A 19,582-nucleotide genomic window follows, 5' to 3' on the forward strand; every position below is an offset into this window, starting at 1 on the left:
CGGTTGGAGGAGGCGGCAGGACTCGACTCCGTATCGCCGTCATGGTACATGGAACGAACTGCCTCTGGTGCTTGCGTTTACGAGAGTCGAGACGAGAGGAGACGTTCTAGCAAAGCAGTTGGGCTACTTACGACTCCGACTCGAGGGGAGTGTCGGCCCGCTACGAGTCCACGTATATCGTATCGTACGTACGAGCACCGTCCACCCCCAAACAAAGTGGCGCTGAGTGCGCTGGTCTGGCTGCTCCCCCTCAAGCCCAAGGAACCCTTGCGTGGCACTCCAGTCCAGTCAGCACTCAAGCTGGTTTGCCCAACCAGTGCCTGGTGCTTGAGCACGGGATGTGCTGCCTCCGTTAGTTTATCGCGGCCACTGTCCATTACTCCATTCTGCCGGCCTGGGCTGGGGGATGATGCCATCCAGTATTACTCCGTAATGTTTATTGTGTGCTCACGGTTATTCTCCGTCGCGGCCCGTTTTCTAATTCATCTCACCTACCTTGCCTGGACGGTAATCATCTCATCCTCCTTCTGTAACGAGGAGCCTGTCTGTCCGTTTTGGGTATGTGCCTTCTCGAGTTTGCTTCTTACTTTTCGGTCTCCTCCTGTCATGGTTGCTTTTTCGGCTGGTTGCTTGGCTAAGCGCTACTTGTTATTAAAACATATCAAATCTTTTTTGTCTTGCTTCTTTCTTGCTAGATGACACGGGTTACGAGATGCCGTTTGTTGTCTGAGTCCACAAGCAGGAGGTAGATTAGTGTTACCATACTAATACCACTGAGGTAACCAACAACAACATCAAATCTCAAAATGTATCAAAGAGTACGCGCAGTAGTGGCCGGCGGAAGAGCCATCCGCCGACGACGGCTCAAAATGAGATTTACCCTTTTTTGCGATCTATCAGATTGCTAGCATCCCTTCTCAAGGGGACGAGGGAGGACAGGAAAAAGCAAAGCTCGCGACGAGAGACACCAGCGATGCTCGATTCCGATTCCCCCAGACCGAGACAAGTGGCAGATCCAGCAAAACGGAATGCCGGGGAAGGCCATCCGTCGGCAAAACTGGCGCTGGTCTTTGTTGTCTCAGACGCCTCCAGGGCTCCCTGCTGGCTGACCGACCGGAAAGCTGGGGCGGTGTGCCCCGGTGCCCAACGGCGGGTTATGGCGACTAGGGAGGACACGAAGGCACTTTGCATGGGTGAAGGGAGTCTGGCGTCTGGTAGGTAATTGGAAAAGCTGGGGCATGAGAGACATGACATGGGGGGAAATTGGCGATACCAAGCAGCACGTACCAAGTAGCAAGTAGGGCATGAGATGCGCCGCCGTTGACACTGACAGGCCAAGATGCAACCTGTAACCATGTTGATGTTGGCTGGGCCGGTACGTACCCCGAGCGAGAGCGAGCGACAGCCAGCCAGTCCATTTGAGCCTACCAGCTAGAGCACGCCCCGTCCGAGCGAGCCCCGGCAGCACGGGTTTCTTTTTGCGAGGGGCTGCTTTTTGCGACTCGGACGGCGCTCGGTCCTCCTGCTTGCTACCAAGGAACGAGCGCGGTGTTTCCCCGGACCGCCCAGCCAAGCGTGTGTCTCTGTCTGTCATCTTGGGTGAACGGTTGAATTGCTTGTTGCCGCCGCGCCGGGTTTGGGTTGAGCTAGGTTCCGTGACACTGACACTGACACTGACTGAGGATGAGAAGCAGGATGAGGGATGGGAATGAGGATGGGCAATGGGGTGCAAGATGATACGGGATCCCTCCGCGCTGATACCTGGATGACACAAGCGTGCGGTGCTGATACACAAACATCACGATACGGCCAGCGCAGCACAGCACTGCGCACGCAACAGCTACAGCTCGCCGCTTCTCGCAACGCAAGGGTCCAATCAGACCGCTGGGCTGTGGCGGTCAAAAACCGAGTTGCGGAACACCGCCATTTGCGTGTCACCTCTGCTCTGTGCTGTGTGTGTGTGTGCGACGGTGTTCCCTCTCCGTTAGTAGGGCTGGCAGTTTTGCTGTGCTGTGCTGGTGCTGTGGCCCACGGATGTCCTTGTCCATGTCTTCCAGCCCAGCGGCGTGGCGTGGGGGGTGCGAAATCTCCCAAGGTTATGTTGCAACAGCACACCGGCAGGGGAGGGGGTGGGCGGAACCGGCTTGCTGCAACCTCTCAACTTTGCTTTTGATAACCCCCAGCCCGGCAAAGCAATGACAATGGCTCCCTTGCACCACGCCCCCCCCCTTCAAACGGCGCCCCCATCCCAGTCCCCCATTCCCCCCTTCTGCCCCAGCGCCGAGCGGCTCTCCCAGATGATTCACACATGTGCCGCCCACGATGAGTCGATATAAGTGCCTCTGCTCCCTCCAGGCTCCAGAGCTCGGTCTGCATTGTCCGCCATCACAAACATCCTTTGTTTGCCAATACAAACACCATCACCACTCTCCATCCTCTACTCTATTCTACTCTACTGCTCAGCAGTCAGCAAACAAACAACAACAACATCCATCCATCCTTCGGCATCACTGACGGAAAATCCTCGTTGCATCCACACCACCCCACGGTAACGCCCGAAGCACACACACACACATACACAATAGCAATCAACAGAAGCCGAGCAAACTCCACCAACCGGTCTTATCAATACATAAACCATCTCAACCCCAGATTTCTGGAACAATACTCCATAACACCCATCTCTCTCACATACACACAAACCACATTCACAATGTTCGGTTCATACAGCTCATACAGCTCCGTGAGCACCATGTCTACCGCCATCGATATCAGCCCCTCCAACCTTCGAACTCGCGATGCCTCGTGCGCCTTTCCCTCCTGGCCCAGGCGAGAGTCTCTCTCCGAGTTCGACCGCGAGGAGCGAGCTACCTCTTTCCTCTCCGACGACGACCTTCTCCTGTCGGACCCCTTCGACAGTGACAGCCACAGCATCGCCAGCTCCAGCGCCTCGTCCTCTCCCATCATGATGCAGTCTCCTCCCCGCCTGACTGACGCCGAGGTCCTGGAGATGCAGCGAGAGAAGCTTGCTCTGCAGCGCGAGTGCATGCGCCAGATCATGCTTGAGAAGGAGCGCCGCAAGCAGGCTTCTAAGAAGAAGAGCCGCTCTGCATCCAGCGCCAAGAAGAGCCCCAAGTCCAAGCTTGTCTCCATGACCCCCATTTCCGAGTAAACAACATCTACAACTTACTCTGCGGGTCATGCGCTGGCGCAAACAAAGGCTCTTTCTTTCTCACTACTACTTCCGGCTTTCTACGATAAAGCCTCTAATAGACTCAACACACCTTGAATGGTGTACACGACGATTACGACTTTCTTCTTCTTTCTATTCTACTACGACTCAGACCCGGCTGTGGTCTAAGCACAGCCACCCACACCAAGTGCGCTATCAATAGGAATTGATTTGCGGCGCTTTCATGGGGAAAATCGGGATGCCGACGGGAGAGCCACGGTCCGACCTAATCTGACTCATCCTCCCGCCCACCACCGAGGCATTCCCTCAACTTCTACTTTCTACTACCGCGGCCAGATCGGCTAAACTGGGTCAGCCCAACACGGCTTCTTCCATTTCTCTTTCACAAGCCTTTGCAACTTTGGACCTTCACTTGATACCCGGATCATTTTCATATCCAACCCCCTCTTGGTTTAGGGGATCGTCGCAACGACAGCCTTGTTTCCTTTCTCATTTTACTACTATTTAATTCTTACGACGGCATTATCGGAGTTCATTTGTTTTTTTCGGGCTTTTGGGTTTTTTAGCGATCAATCATAGCGGGCATTAGCCAATGGGAATTTCTGGATACCCTCTTCCACAAGGATGAGCGACGGGACATTGGGACACATTACTTAGATACATACTCTGGCGTTGGGAAGCCTTCCGCTACAGACGGACTCGGCACATTGGGAAACATTTTAGCATAGCAACTGTTTAGATAGCTTCTTTCTTACAAGATACCCCCTTATTACCAATACTAGTTTCTACTTTCCACACACAATACCTTTCTCCGCTTTGCCATTCATGATTCATTGTATTGCCATGTGTCTATCCGCCATTAAGTGAGCGCCACGGCGTAAACTTGGAGCCAGAACGCCATTTTCCGATTGACCGCATTTAGATGCCCTTTCGGGGACGTTCGGCAAAGGGAGAGCTTGCTGCCACCGGCTCTCGTAGCCCAGCCGCCCCCGACTTTCAGCTCTGGCACACTAACTACAGGTATTACTCACTAGCATCATCCATTTTTCAGCGCCGCTCTTTCGCGCGCAAACGCATCAAACGGTGCGCTGTACACGGACAGAAAGTCGGTGACCGTCTGCCACCACACGCGCAGGCCGCCACAGAAGGCTTGCGGGCGGATCAACTTTGGGGGTGGTTTGGCTGGCTCGCTCACCGACCCAATGCAGTGCGACTCGGTGGCGCCGGGGGCTTTTTCGCATTTACGTGCCCTATTCGCTGCGTGCTGTGTTATTGTCACATGGGAGGGGTGTGTGTGTGATTCGATAGGGCCCCATTGGTGATTGATCTGAGGGCTTGGGTTTGAAGGCACGAGTTCGCGAATAGAAAAGTATAATAATAAGACAAACGGAAAAACAACAACTGGATTTGTTAGACTTGAGGGGGTGCGTGACTGGGGGGAGGGTTTGCGCGCGTGTGAATCATGACTTGAGAATTACTTGTTTTTTTCTTTCTACTCAGGTGCGGAGTAAGTAAGTGTACTCGTAATTGATAGCTGGATTGTCGCAAATGTAACGAGCGGTGGTGGTTGGATCGCTACAAGGTATGCTTTTTGGGCGGGCTGAGAAAACGGCAGGCTAGTGGTTGATGGTTTTCGCTATAAGCTGGAGCTGTAATCTACGTGTCTGCAGGGCGTCGTTGTCTCGAAGCTCAGTTGTGATATCTCATTTATTTGCTTTTTTGCATTTTTTGCTTATTGGGATTTTATGATGTGGCAGAAAAACAAAATTAAAAAATAGATTAACTGCCCAACATTAATGCTTTGCTTTTTTTTTTTTCTCTTGATAGTCTATTCATGTAGGGCGGCCAGTAAATTAAATCAAAGGGCTGCCTGATGTGTGATAACAAACACCGAACGTGCAGATGGGTTGCATGTCTAATGTACGATGTACATGAAGCACGATTTCGCGATCGATCGGAGGGGGGGAGGGCCTCGGACATGAATGGACAGCGCGGCAAATTGCGTGCGGCTGCACTCTTTGCTGTGATTTGACGTGGCCATATACCTACATAGTATTCGCTGTATCTTCTCTCCCTTCTCTTTTCTATCTTTTATCTTTTCCCTTGCATGCAGCGAGCAGCTGGGTTCACCCTTGTCGGCATGTTCACCGAGTGCATGAGCCAAGCTGGCATACATATGTGCGTTACAGCTGATAATGTCGGTGTACAGACAAACGCAAACCTAAAGCAAGCTGGGAACGGGAACTCGCGCGACCGTGAGCTTTTTTGCCCCGGGGGGCTTATCTTTCTCGTGTTTCTCTCTTGTCTCTCATTGCTGCGCTCTTTATTTCTCCGTTGAGACAGAGTGATAAGCTGGGCTGGGTTGATCACACAGTAAGCCCTCCTCATTCGGCGCACGCTTACTCATTCGTTTATTTGTGTGTGTGTGTGTGTTGCAACCACTTTATTACGCCGATACAAAACACGGGCTTCGGGATGTGCCACACCGGTGATTTGAAGTGCTGGTGAGCTTGCATAATCCTCCTGCTGGTGTGGGTGTGTCTGGGCTGCATATGCAGGGTTGGCGAGAATCCTGTGTTTCCGGTTTGCTTTTTTTTTTTTCTTTCTTTTTCGTGGTTTGGGATTGGAGAGGGGTGTCGTTACTTTTTGCAATAATACACTTTTCTTTTTACCCTTCCGGATGTTTCTCTCCTTCTCCCCGACAAATAAGTTTCTTTTTGCTTTTTACCTATTTACCAGCCATGTCTTGGCCGCCTTCCAAGCAAGGTTACGGTACGGGCCTTCGCTGTGGGCCAGATAATCCGTACGGGAGAAGGGCCGGCTGACCCCGACATTGGCGTTTCTTTCTTCTTGTTTCCGTCTCCGTCTCGTCTCGTCTTTTGATAGCAACGTTGTACTTCTCCATCGGGGAGGGAATCTTTGTTAGTCTGCCCTCCTCTTCTCTCTTACTCTTCTTTGCTGAGCCACCTTCGCCTTCGGGAAATCCTCTATCCACACAGTCACAACACGTGAAAAAAAAAAAGGTCCATTCAATCCGTCAGCAATTCTTCCTGAGCGTTTTTCGCCCCCTCCTCCTCTTCCTTTCCCCCGCCCTATCACAGCCCGAATCCTCTTGGCTTAGAAGAGGAGTGTCAAAGAGGGAACTTGCTGGGGTTGGCGGCGGATTTGGCCAATAGGTTTGTCGAGATGCTGTACTGCCACCTTATTCGTCGCGGACATGTCGTCCAATTGCATGTATGCTGCACGCCCATTGGCTATAAATACTCAACCACGTGAACGCTGAGTCACTGCATTTCTGGCGTATCGTTTTTCTTGTAGGGCACATCTTCTTTTTTTAAACCACGCAAAGTCGAAAAGCCCATTGCCAATACAATCGCTCATTGCTCATTGCGGCGTCGTAATCTGTGACGCAGAAATGGATTCGAAATGGCCGCGTTAAGCGAAAGGGAAAAAAAAGCCCAGCTTTCCCCATATCATCTGATGCTGGTGAAGCACCTTTCAAAGTACTCCAGTTCTAATTATACGCCCTGTGTGATGCGCGTGTGAATGGATGTGATTGGAAATGGGCGGGCGCCAACCGTAGAACGAATCCCCCATTTTACACTCCCATTTCTGACATGAAGTTTGCGTGCGTGGTTTTGCAGCATCGATCGTATTCAGCAATATGAGATGTCAGGAAACGACATGTTATAGGCTACAGCCCCGTCTCAGCTCCGTCTGAAGGAGTCGCCAAGGTCACAGATGCAACCCAATCGGCAGCACAGGGCTATCCAAGGACATGAAGTTCAGATCACGACACCTGGGGGTAAAGGGCATGGCCTTCCTGTTGAGGAGGAATACATACGCACAATGTCCGTGACAGCCTCCACAGCGGTAACTAATGCCGCTGTCAGTATTGCCGCTGTGATTGATCAGGGCCGTCTTGTTAGACCCAAGCTACCGAGATTGATCACATGTTAGCTAAATTGTTCAGAATCATCTTTTCAAAGCCTCGGACTCTGGCCAATTGCTAGCCAGTAGCTTCTCCTATGGCCGAATGCTGTGATGACTGGTTGATAATTTCTCTCTTTAATGACGCAAAACTGGAAGCTACCATCTTCATATGGACACTCCATGGAGGTGGATTCACAGCTCTCATTGATGATATCTGATACGATATGTGATTCTGTTACATCCTTTGTGTTAAACCGATTTATACACTTATCTTAATCTTCTCGACGCCCGCGTCTAGACTGGCTTGGACTGTGGGCAAGTTGGGGTCATCACGCCAGCTTTATCGTATATTCGAAATGAGAAACGAAAGCGGCCACTAGAGGAAGACCATTATCTATTATTTCCCATCCTTAGAAGAGAGCACGCCCCCTCCATCAACCTGTTGAGGAAGAGATATCTCATAACTGATCGCCTGATGTTGTTAAGATGGGTATAACCAGTCGTGAGGCATTCAACAGAAACATAATACATCGCTTTATAGAGAAAGCTGTAATGGCAAGTTTAGAGCCAATATATCACTTGATATTATTTCAACAAGCAAAGTCATTATATGAATCAGTAGATCGAAGATTTGGCATCCTCTGTTCATTGAGTCACGTCTCAAATCTTATCGAACCAAGATACTGCTAAAACAAAACGTCCATAAATTACGAAATGTGTATTGCAGAAAAATAGGCTCACATTATATCATATGGCGAGTAAATTCTCTCCAGTATCAGAAGGCAGGAATCTGGACCGCTGAAAGAAAGCTGCCATGCCTATGCTATAAAATTGCATATATGAAGATGTATAAGTTCAGAGAGAGACAGAGTCTACATTGTATATTCAGTTCCTAATCTTTTTCCAGCTGATGGCATGAGTAGCACTTGAATCTTCATCATTCCTCTCTTCCCTGCCGAGTTTGACATATATCAACAATGAGTCGCACCCCTACTCGAAAGAACATTATCCGCCCTATTGCTTTACTCCTTGAAAGTTTTAAAGGCGGCTTACTATTAGTGGTATGCCGTTGGTATACTCTCACGATCTTCTACTTATGCCTGACAAATTCTCATGCTGTCGAGACGTGACAAGAAGTTGGCGAAACCTGTATGTAGAAAATGAAACCCAGCATCAAGGTCACTCGAATGGTCTTTTATTCATTATAAACATGATTAATCGGGCATTTGATCCCAGAGGTAACAAATATGGCCCCAGGATATGTCAATTCATCAAAACTAGAGCAGCAAGAGAATGTATTTTTGATGCTTCCTTACGGTTCGGTTAACTATGAGTAACGTTCTACAAGAGCTGTCTGAGCTTGGAGTCGTTGACTTATTCGAGCTCATTAGTTGGCATGTTGAAAGTGTCTTGTGCACAAATCCAGAATAAAACCTGGATAGAATTAATGCTGCACAAGTAGTCTTACACATCCTATGACATTGTTATAAGATACAGGATAAAATTCGATCTTGCTTTTTGGTGGAAAAGGGCTTGAGCTACGAGGTCAGAAAGCGAGACTATTGCTCGTACTTCGTCATGATTGAAGCGAAACCGGACATGCCAGTAACCGGCTGGGTCAGGAACAAGCTGCCATCCAAGGCATGCGGGATGGCAAGGGTGGCTCGGACTCTTACTTCACGTCATGGATACCTTGGCTCTTGATCTCGTTTGCTTCACCGCACTTCAATACTCTCCGCTCTGGTGTGACACGACGATAACGGCTCCCCCTCAGCTTCCATATTAATCCTTGCTCAAGAAAACTTTGGAAGGCACCTTGGCATCCCAACGTATTCGTGGATGTCGCAGATTGATTTGATGAGTAGGCATTGGAACACCAGCGGAAGCCAATATTGGCGGTTTGTGAGTGTTATTTCGCTGCGGCAGCAGCATCCTATGCACAGAAGCTTTGGCCACTTTGCCCTGTTTCGGAGTATAAAATGTGGCCGTGCCATGCTTGACGACCTTTGATGAATGCGTCCTGCGAGTGGCGTTCCGGCGATAGTGACTTTAGACATTGCGTATGACAAAGAGGAAACTGAGTATAGCAAGCCAAGAAAAAATACTGCGTCACAAGGTCACAGTTCGACAGGGTGCGGAAAGAATAGCGAGACTAGAGTCATATACGCTGACGGGTTTGTTGTTGTTGGGCCTCAAGATATTCCCAATCGAGTAAACTTGCTGTTGGTCGCCCAAGGGACCAGTGTAGCCGGCGCCTATGTCTCATGGGGCCATCACCACTCCGTACCAGGATATATTGGGTGCCTAGCCGTGTGATATATACGGAATACGCATGTCTAGAATCCTTCGTGTGCTTGTAGTGGCCTCGGATGAGGTGGGTAAATACTGTATGTAGTACAATGGCAGTTCAGTCTACCAGCAGCGTTGATGCAGGAGAATAGACTTGCAAGTGGAGAGAGGAGGCTGATATGGATGCTGGATTGGACGAAGGCTTGATAAGAGTCCAAGACATTTCCAAGCATGTCGCACGTGTGTCCTCAAGTGTTTCGTCACTGTGTACAGACAAAGGTACGAACAGAAGACGTTTCAATGGCCATCCGGGTACGCCAATTCGCTAGGATGATGCTGTAACAGAAGAAGTCCGCACCAGGGGTTGCTTTGAAAACAAGATATACCTAGATATGAGCCGGCTCTGGAGATGTGATTGCGGAGCCGACGGACATGGAGCTGGGAAGCTTGTTAGCGCGCCGATTTGAAGGAGAGAGGCTAGCAGTTGAACGGAGTTTGGAGCGAAATTGCGATACTTGTATTCTGGGTTTTGGTAGGCCGAAATCCGTTTCTTGAATCATCTGATGCTGCTGTGACGGCAGAGTCGTGCCATGCCATGACCACGGGCGGCGGCTCGGAAGCTGTATCGTATCGTGTCGTGTCCGTGTCTCATCTTGTCTTGTGTCTTGTGTTGTTCGGGTCTCGTCTTTGTGACTGAGGCACAGAATTAATTGCATTGGAAGCGACTGATTACAGTAATTACAGTGCGGGACGAACTAGCACACAGATCAGTCCAATCTTTCTTGTTCTTTTTGTGGTCTGTTCTGTTCTGTCTCGGCGCGATTCTCAAGCTCAAGATGAATGAATGAGGTTTGCATCCCTGATCCTAGCCGGCGTCTTTAACGGTCTTAGCGGCCGGGACTGAGCGATTAGACCCCTGCAGGCAGGCGTGATCGAGCCGCCGATTGGCCAGGCTGCGGCGCGCACCTGCATTTGGCGCGCCCAATCAGCAGGCGCGACACACCTCGGCGCTTCGACAGCTCTTGCCATTGAGCGCCTGCGCTGGCCGCCCCACTCTGGACCGCAGCCCCAAATCGCCAAAAGCTCCAGCCATGCTCCAGCCATGCATCTGGGCGCCCCCCCTCTGGTTCGAACGTCTCCAAGGCCCAACTTCAGGGCCTCAGATGCTGATGATTTGTGGCGATGAAGTGCTGCATCGTATGGAATCGAATCGACTGTGGCAAAGCAGAATGGACGAACCATGGCCAGGGCTCAGTCTGGCTGCGGCGGGCGCGAACGAACTGGTATCACAGCACAGCACGGCTGCAAGGTACCGTGCAGTCACCCAGGCCCGGCCCTCGCACAGAGGCCAGATCGCCAGCGTGGAACCACCGATGCAACGGTGAAAGGCGCCGCAAGTCGGGGTAAGAGAAGAGCCCCGGTTGCTAGACGTAGTACGAGGGCTAATGGCGCAGGCGTATCAGTTGGTGCTGTTACGAGTATGGTACTGCTCCGTATGAGTACTCACTTACAAATGTTGCTCCGGGCAAGACATGACATGGGATACGGAGTCGACGCAGTTCAAGTCGAGAGCTCTTCGACACCTCGATGCCTCTGGAAGCTTTGATAGGCCCATATCCAAATGTCTGGCAAGGGTACGCGGGCAGCCTGAGAGGCTAAGCAGGGGGCTTCAACAAGGGATTCTACTCCAGCAGCGGTACATGGCCCGCTAGCGCCTGTACATCACCTGTCTTCAATTCGTCCGCCTCGAGGATCTGAGCCCATGATTCCCAGTCCCAGTTGACTCTGAGGCGACTAGCAATCGCCATTGCCTCGCCCTTTTCGCCTCACTGCTTAGCTGGGCCCACCGCGGGCGCACGCGCGTAGCAGACGCAGAGCCTAACTTACGGCGGCTGGTTGGGACGAAACGGAGTGGGAAGGGGAGAAAGAAAAAAACGAAGAAGCGAAGAAGGCTGCCTGACACATGGAAGCGATGGCAGCGTTGCAACGACGTCTGTACCTGTTACTCTCTGCTCGCTACACGCCGTCGGTAGCGAGAGAGGTAGGTACCACTACCACGAAGCCGCACATGGCCAGCATCTTCTATTTACCAGCCGTTGATGCTGCAGATAGCTGCAACACGGAAAGCCCAGGTATCTTGTCGGCATGCGCATGTACCTGGGCTGCGTCGATGGGCATTGGCCGGTCCTTAGCTGCCGGACCGTATCCGCTCCATCCCAAAGACGGCCGTTAGCAGCTTTTGCACTCTAATTTTATATGGCAGCCAACCCCATCCATTGACAGGCCTCAACCACGGCCGCATAGGCGCCATGCTCGCCTGGCTCCTCTCCATCGGACCCATCACACCCCAGCCTGCTCTTATTACCTACCTATCCAACCCTCCTCTCCAACCTGTCCATGTCCATCTAATATTCTGGAGCGACCTTCACCGTGCGTGAGTGGTGCATGTCCTTACCGGATGTACAGGTCTTAGGTTGCTTGTGCGTCGTTTACAAGTAGCCGTTCTTGCACTTGGGCCGCTCCGATATTTTCTTTTACCTCCTCCTCCTTCCCTCCCGCCATCCCCATCTGTGCTGTTTCACACGGCTTTGCCAAGGGTCATCAGAGGAGGATAGACAAGGCCTGAACAGACCAAGAGAGAACAGACGGAAGATCCGTAACGTCTTTCTTTGTTTCCATCAGCGTGACCACCATTACGCATCCAGCCAAAACTTCTCCTGCATCCGCCTGCATCACCTACTACTCCCAATCCTCCAAACAGGAGCATCCCCTAGGCGGCACGAACAAGCGCCGAGCTAATCAGATCAGCCCCTCCCCTAACGCTGCCCGGCACATCACAGAGAACCGTCATTCTTCTTGCCTACAAGTTTGTTCTTTATATGCAAAACCGTGACGCTGCCCTCTTCCGCTAGCCTGTCTAGCCTTCTTCTTTCCAACCTCACTTCGTGGCCTACGAGTACTACGGCCAAGCCTTGCATCGTCAAACTACCCTCGACGACACATCGTACCTCACATCTTATCCGTCCTCGACCAATTCGACATTCCTCCTTCCCGAGCATAATAATCTTCCATCATCCTCGGTGGCCCGAAAGAAAACCAAGCGCCTGGTGAATTGCAGTGTTTGAGGCTTGTGTCCGGGAATAGACAGGAGCTGGGTTTCATGTAATGATTGATACCTAAAGAACGCCGCAGCTTGCCGCCACTTTGTGGGCTCACCCCAGAGAACGCTCTCAAGAGAGTCGGACCTTGGCCTGGAGACAGGACTGTGACACCGAAGCTGGTGCTGTCTCACGGGCTTGGAGTGCTTCGCATCTTTGTTGGAAGCGAAGCTGCCTCTGCGCTGGCAGAGGTGTAGGCCGACTAAACGGGCCAATATAATCTCGGACTTGACATAATTGGCCATCGTGGAAGCCTCGATAGCAAGACCGCAGCCATGTCTTCCGCGTCACATATCCAGACCGTGTCCAACCGGTCCGGCAAATCGTCGACCGCACGGGGCCGTCCAGCACCGCCGGAATTCGCACAAATGCCGAACATCAAGGATCTCAGATACTTTATTCCATCAGCCGCCACGGCAGCCATTTATCTCTATGCTCAAGGGCCAACAATAGTATGCTGTCATCACGATACTCTCACCATCGATCGGAGGTTCACACGGCACGTCGACGATGTTCAACTTCTTGCCGTGGACACCCAGAGCGAAATGGGCGCTGGCCGTTTTGTCGTGAGCTATGACGCCGGCCAGACCGCCATTGTCTGGGATCTGATGACTGGCGATGAGATATCCCGCTTTGTTTCGTACGAGACGCTTACAGTCGCCTCGTGGATGCGCAACGGAAACGTTGCGTTTGGTGAGAGAACCCGCACGAGCCTCGCGTGGCTTGCATGGCCCAGCTAACATATCTGGCTTATAGGAAACACGCAGGGAAACATCATCCTTTTTGAACCAACAACATCCGAGCACATCTCAGCTCGGACGATTGACCAAATTGCAGTCACAGCATTGGCTCCTTCATCTGACTGTCGGACCTTTGCTATCGGGTAAGTTATCATCACCCTGGCCGCAGTGTGTTTGTCATGTACTAAACCAGCCAACCTCAGCTACCAGAATGGATCACTTCTGGTTGCCACTCTACAGCCTCGCTTCACCATCTTGCATAACTTGACAACTTCGAGAGGCCCATCACCCATTGTCACCCTTTCCTGGCATGCGTCGTCCTCGAGGCAAAAGTCAGACATGTTGGCTGTACAGACACACGATGGCGACCTGCGGGTCTGGAGCGTGGCCAAGTCGTACAACGCCGACGACCCCGCCAAGGTGGTCAGAGTGCTCCGGAGGAACGAGAACTTCCTGTCTGGCCCTAATTGGATGGGGTGGTCCAAGAACGGCCGCATCATCCAATACTCAGATTCGTATGTCCCTCTGCACTGGCCACAGCCTAAGCGCGCGGCGGCCTGCTTCCCGTTGGCGGTTTTTGTGCTAATTGATCAAACAGGGAAACGTTTTCGTGGGACGTAAGGACGAAACATGTCACCAAGGACTCCATTCCCACCCTCGAGCATGTAAAAGGCCTGGCCGTCTACGGTCCTGGGGCCAGCCTTTTTACCATTGGACCAAACAATACTGTGCAGCAGTTTGATCTCAACTCTCCTGCCATTATGGTAGCAAACGTACAACACCCTGCTGGTGTCCTCCCACCATCGCCTCCCACATCAGAAGAGACGGGGGGCAGATCGGTGCACTCTGCAACGACCATCCATACCTCAGAGTCCGAGTCAAGCTCTGTCCCCCTTGAGATGGGTATCTCTGAAAGTGATGACGACCATCTATCCCCTTTCCAGCGACTGGTAAAGCGCAATGCACCTGAAGTGAGAAACGAAGTATATGACTCAGGCAGCCAGGCCTCCAGCCATTCATCATTGTCAAAGTCTTCGGCAGGCTCCCGCACACCCGGTAGACAGACAGGCTCACTGAGGTCGCGACCAATGACTGAGGGGACATACATCTCCGCTGGTTCATCCTTGAAAACCTCGACAGTGGGACGGCGGGACATGGACAATTATTCGATGGGCTACACGCTTCCTAGCACGAGTGGTCCGTCGTTGGCCTCGTCCAAATCGAGACAACATCGCCCATCTCGATTGCGACACGAGGTGCCTAGGAGCCCTGATGATGCCAAGGTGCAGGACTTGTTCAAGTACACTCGCTCACGTCTAAGCGATCTTCCATACAAACATCCAATGCCTGCAAGCCAAACTAATCCTACCAATGACGATCTGCGTCGACAGATGCTCAGTACCATCTTCGGATGGAACAAGGAAGTAGACGACTTAATTCGCGATGAGATGAGTCGTTATCCCGCAGGATCGGCAAACCGCATCTTGCTCGCAAAGTGGTTGGGCGATATCGATTCAGACATCATGGCCGCTGGCTCTCAGAATATGACGTCTCAAGACTGGATGCTGCTTGCTTTAAGCGGAATCGGCGGTCAGGCATCTCAGCACAAGCTCGGTCGCGTATACGTCCAACGTCTTTTGGAGAATGGCGATATCCACGTTGCAGTGACGATTATGCTTGGCATGGGTGACTACAATGATGCCATTGAAGTCTACATCTCGCATAAGAGATACATGGAAGCTCTCATCCTCACTTGTGTGGCGTTCCCCAGTGTCTGGGAGCGACAAGCTGCGATTGTGCGTAAATGGGGCGAGTGGGCTGTTAAGCACGGTCAGCAACAGCTGGCGATTCGTTGTTTTGCCTGCACCGACCAAGAATCCTCGGAGCCTTGGACTTCACCATCGGCTGCTCAGCTCAACTTTCAAAATATCACACCGAGCATCCCTGAGATGTTGAGCCCTCCGCTGTCTCCCCCAGGAGTTCAGAGGGGCCCTCAGCGGAGTGTCGCCAAAGCGTCGGCGCTGAAGCTGATCACGTCGTTTGGAGACCCAAATCAAAAGGCCAAGTTTTACTCGCAGGCTGATGGCGGCCAAACACCTATCGCGGCCGGAGTAACACCTATTGCTGAATCGGCCATATCTCCCTCAGGCGGCTTTGACCCTGCAACTGCGTTCCTTCGGCCATCGGGCAATAGTAGATTTAACACGCCAACATCAGCCCGCCCGGTCCAGGGTTTCAATCGTGGCCGATTGCCCTCCATTGGAGAGGCCACTCTTGATAGAAATACTCTAAAGCCCATTGATAACATCGCAAAGATCGTTGACGCACCCCCGCAGCGGGCGAGCCATTCCCGCAAGTCGTCCGCCACTCAAGACAATATGACGACGGGTCTTGCGATGCAGCGTGCTGCTACGGCCAGCCCCATGATGATGAGAGACCAGTATCAGCGTGTCGTTCAGGGGTACTCGGGAGAGCGGCCACCCTCTCCTGATCATACCATCATGAGCAGATTGCAGGAAGTTCACTCGACGCAGCGGAACGGCTCCCGTGATCGAATTCCCTCGCATCTGCATTTGCAGCTGCAGCCCCTGGCTCAACCGACAGACGCCATGTCTCCTGATCAGTCTGCCGCCTCATCTACTCGCTTCCACTGGCCGTCTCGGACACGTCGTGGTACTGGTCCTCCTGTTGCCGGATCTGTTGCCGGCTCCATTACATCCACCTCGAGCGCTGGCCGGAGCCACAAATCGAACCCCCGGCACAGGGATGATTATATCCATAGCCTGGAGGCGGCTCAGAGTTACTCAAGGAGAGCTGGAAGCAGGACGAGGAGCAAAGAGAGGACGAGAGATGTATCCGCCGGTCGCCATGGCAGCCGGGAGCGGCGAGCCAAGTCGCGCGATCCTTCAGAAGAGCGCGGCAGAGCTTCAGCCAGATCTTGGACAAAGGCCAAAAGATCGCCCACGTCCCCTGTACCAATGTCACCGGAAGACTTGGCCATCCTCAGCAATCAAACTTTTAGCAACAACGTTGAGCCCCTGACGATTCGGAAAGCAAGCGTAATAAGGGGTAAGACGGGTGGAAGGAGCCGATCGGCTCCGCGATCACCACCCTCGCCAGTGCCAATGTCGGCGACAGCTCTGCATTACCAGGGATCGGAAGATGAGGAAGATTTTAGAGCTGCCATGCAGGCGCAAGAAGAATTCAGAGCCAAGCACAGCAGGAGCGTTGGCCACAACATCAATTCTCCAGCCGTCAGTCGACGGGAATACGCAGAAAGCCGACGAAGAGAGCCAACCGAATCTCGAGAAGCCGCCCCAATAGACTTGAGCCACACTGTACACATACGAGCTGCATCTACCGAGCACGCCGGTGACTTGAAGAAAATGAAGGATGAGAGGCAGCGCAAAAAGGAGCAGGCCGCACGAGAGCTAGAAGAGCGTCGAAAGTCTCTTGCAAAGCGACAACTGGGTCCTCAAATCCCCCACCCAAGCGAGATATCTCCTGGCTTTCCTCCGATCCTTGTGGAGGCCGAGGATGAGACACTCCCGGATGACCTCCCTCCTCGCTCTGCAACAGAACCTCCGAGGAGCATGTATGCGCGAAATGGACCACACATCGGCCTTCCTGCTACTCCCAAGGCGATGAGACTCATTCTCCGGTCGGACGATGACCAGTATGAAGACCTCACCCCTCCACCAGTGCCCGCAACATTCTCTCAGAAGTATTCCCCGCAAAGCTCACCAGGGTACTCTCCGCAATACTACACAGAGAAGAAGAAGGTGGTGCAGAGGGAAGAAGAAGACCTGCAGCAACGACAATATCAACCACCACCACCGCCGCCGCCGCCACCACCACCACCACCTCAGCAACAGCAGCAGCAGAAGCAACAGGAGGAGGAGCAGCCACTGACACTGCTGCCATCGACCGTCTATCAACTGCCGTCAACAACTTATCAACCTCCATCTCGACCCATGATTCCGCGAAGCATGTCGGCGCCAATCCCCGAGGAGCCCTCTCATCAAGGCCGTTTTGGGAGAAAGGGAAGTGCCAATGAAGGCAGGGGCCTCGATGACATTGTAGAGACGGAATGGCGCCGACAAGTGAACAACCTGGTGCCCCCACCACCACCGCCTCCTCCTTCGGCGCCTGCTACTTTCTTGAAGGAGCTGCAACATCTAGCCATGCCTCCTCCTCCCCCTCCGCCCCCGCTGCCACACGTCCGACGCCAGCCGCCCGTTGCTGGAACGTTGGCCTCGGGTATGATTGAGATTGTCATGGATGAGACCGATACTGAGGAACCCATGATGGCCGCCCCAAATGACGGCATGGTACCGGTGATTCCTCCTCCCGAGCCGCCTGTCAAGGCCCACAATCGCGGCCGCAGCCTCGGAGAGGGCAGCCTTTCTGGCCGCATGACAAAGAAGAACGAACGTCTCCGTTCAGGTAGCCGTAGCCGAAAGGAGGGATCCATCAGCATCAAATCACCCCCGCTTGACATGTACGGCGATGGCGGAAATTCCTTCAGCCAGCTCAGATCGCCTGTGGCTGGTATCCCCCCTCCCGTTCTCTATGATCGAGACGCCATTCGATCGCCAATCGAGGGGCATGGAAGAAAACTGTCGTCGGCTGGCCTGCACGGTAGTGGCATGTTCTGAATTTGATAACGACAACTACACCAAAGGTTCCCCTTGCGTGGCGCGAGATCTTTGCGCATGACGATTTGGCGTTCTTGCCATGCTTTCTTTGCTTCCAGTTTGGTTTTGGTTTTTATTATTCCCCAAGATGCGAATGCTGTGTTCGTATCATCTTGTGAGTTCAAAATATGGGGTCGATGTTTTTGAAGAGGTTCTCTCTGGAGGGATATATTTTCTGGCAGAGATATGTCATGACTATATTTGATTTCTTTCTTTCAATTTTGCTTTTTTTTTTCTTCCTTTTGCACCAAAAAAATTATATTCTTTCTGGTGTCTTTACATTGCACATGTGCAATTTTAGAGGAGAACCTATTTTTCTTTAAACATGTTTTATTTTGTGATATATGCATTAGGGGGTTGTTGTTTTTGGATAGATAGCCTGTGGATTCGGCCTGAATCACATGCACGCGCATACGGGCATTGTATATCCTGGATTGGAGATGTTCTTCTTGGCACTTGCCCCCTTTTTTTCGCTTCTTTTTTCTCCTCTTTACGATTGATGACGGACTTGGGCAAAAAAACAAACAAGCAAGTGAAGCTGGAAGACGGCGACGTCTCATGGCAGCAAGACTAGGGGAAATGTATGGATGGACATGCGGTGCAGGCAGAGGCAGGAATGCAGGGCAGACTTAGCTTTTTTATACAAATGCTGCCTCGCGGCAAATTTTGGCTTGAGGTAGCTGATGAAAAATTGACGTCTTCTATCATGCGCACACGTTTTGTCTTTTTGGTGTCTGTATACTAAGAGTTGATGTCATGCACATGTTGGTGGTTGGTGATGGCTTCACACCCTGTGAATGGGACAGGATGGTGCGAAAGGGAGGGGTTCAAGTGCCGCCAAAACACCACATTGCAGCATTTTTTGCGCCCAGCTAAGCATCTAGACGGATACCCGAACGACTTGTGAATCCTCTACTATTTTTTTCACATCATAAAGCAGTATCCAAACAGCAAAAAAAGAACAAAATGAAAAATAAAAGCAAAAAAATAGTGTCGGCATTCTCCGTCTCACCATTCCATCCCACGCCCTCCGCGATCGTAATCCAGCCCGCCACGCGACGGGGGAGAGTCCTCTGCAGAGTGAAACCTCCCTCAAGTGTCATCTCCATTGCTTAGGGCCAAAACCGACGGTCGCAAGTTTCCTATGCGAGCGGCTGGCCACCGCGGCGTTCGGGCTGGGCGTCGAACGGAGGGGATCTGACGGGGGTGAGATTGGAAAAGGCGAGTTGAGCGAGAGCCTTCACCGTTTGACCATTACAGCCGTTAGCAGGGGCATGAATTTTGGTTTATAAAGGGTAGAGTGCTGAGAGGGAGCGGGAGATTGTTGAGCCGGCCGGGGGGGAGCTGTTACAGTGGGTTGGGGGTGCTGTAGGTGCTCAAGCATGTGCTAGAGCTACTGACAGCTTCAACCTCCACTGCTTCCAACTTCAAACACGGAAACATGGCATCGACATCACCACATTCACAGCCTTTGCTGCCGAATTGATGCGCAGGCTCGCCTCTCGTTATATCCCACGGCCAACTCGGTTATCTCATAGAATGGCCTGCGCCACTTGATTGCGTAAAATCTCC

General features: G+C 52.1%; 2 protein-coding genes across 2 annotated transcripts; both read left to right on the forward strand.

Moving 5' to 3' along the window:
- Positions 1 to 2,713: 2,713 nt before the first annotated feature.
- On the forward strand, positions 2,714 to 3,172 carry T069G_00905 (uncharacterized protein; the record flags this gene model as incomplete). Its single annotated transcript, XM_056168115.1, has 1 exon — positions 2,714 to 3,172. One exon carries the CDS (start codon positions 2,714 to 2,716, stop codon positions 3,170 to 3,172), a length of 459 nt encoding a protein of 152 aa, XP_056033431.1.
- A 9,676-nt stretch (positions 3,173 to 12,848) lies between these two features.
- T069G_00906 (uncharacterized protein) lies at positions 12,849 to 17,971 on the forward strand (the record flags this gene model as incomplete). The annotated part of the gene is made up of 6 exons (XM_056168116.1): positions 12,849 to 13,025; positions 13,161 to 13,266; positions 13,330 to 13,456; positions 13,517 to 13,828; positions 13,912 to 14,284; positions 14,345 to 17,971. 6 exons carry the CDS (start codon positions 12,849 to 12,851, stop codon positions 17,969 to 17,971), a joined length of 4,722 nt encoding a protein of 1,573 aa, XP_056033432.1.
- Between the last annotated feature and the right edge of the window lie 1,611 nt (positions 17,972 to 19,582).

This window comes from Trichoderma breve, chromosome 1, assembly GCF_028502605.1.
Source record: "Trichoderma breve strain T069 chromosome 1, whole genome shotgun sequence".
In the NCBI taxonomy this organism is placed as follows: domain Eukaryota; kingdom Fungi; phylum Ascomycota; class Sordariomycetes; order Hypocreales; family Hypocreaceae; genus Trichoderma; species Trichoderma breve.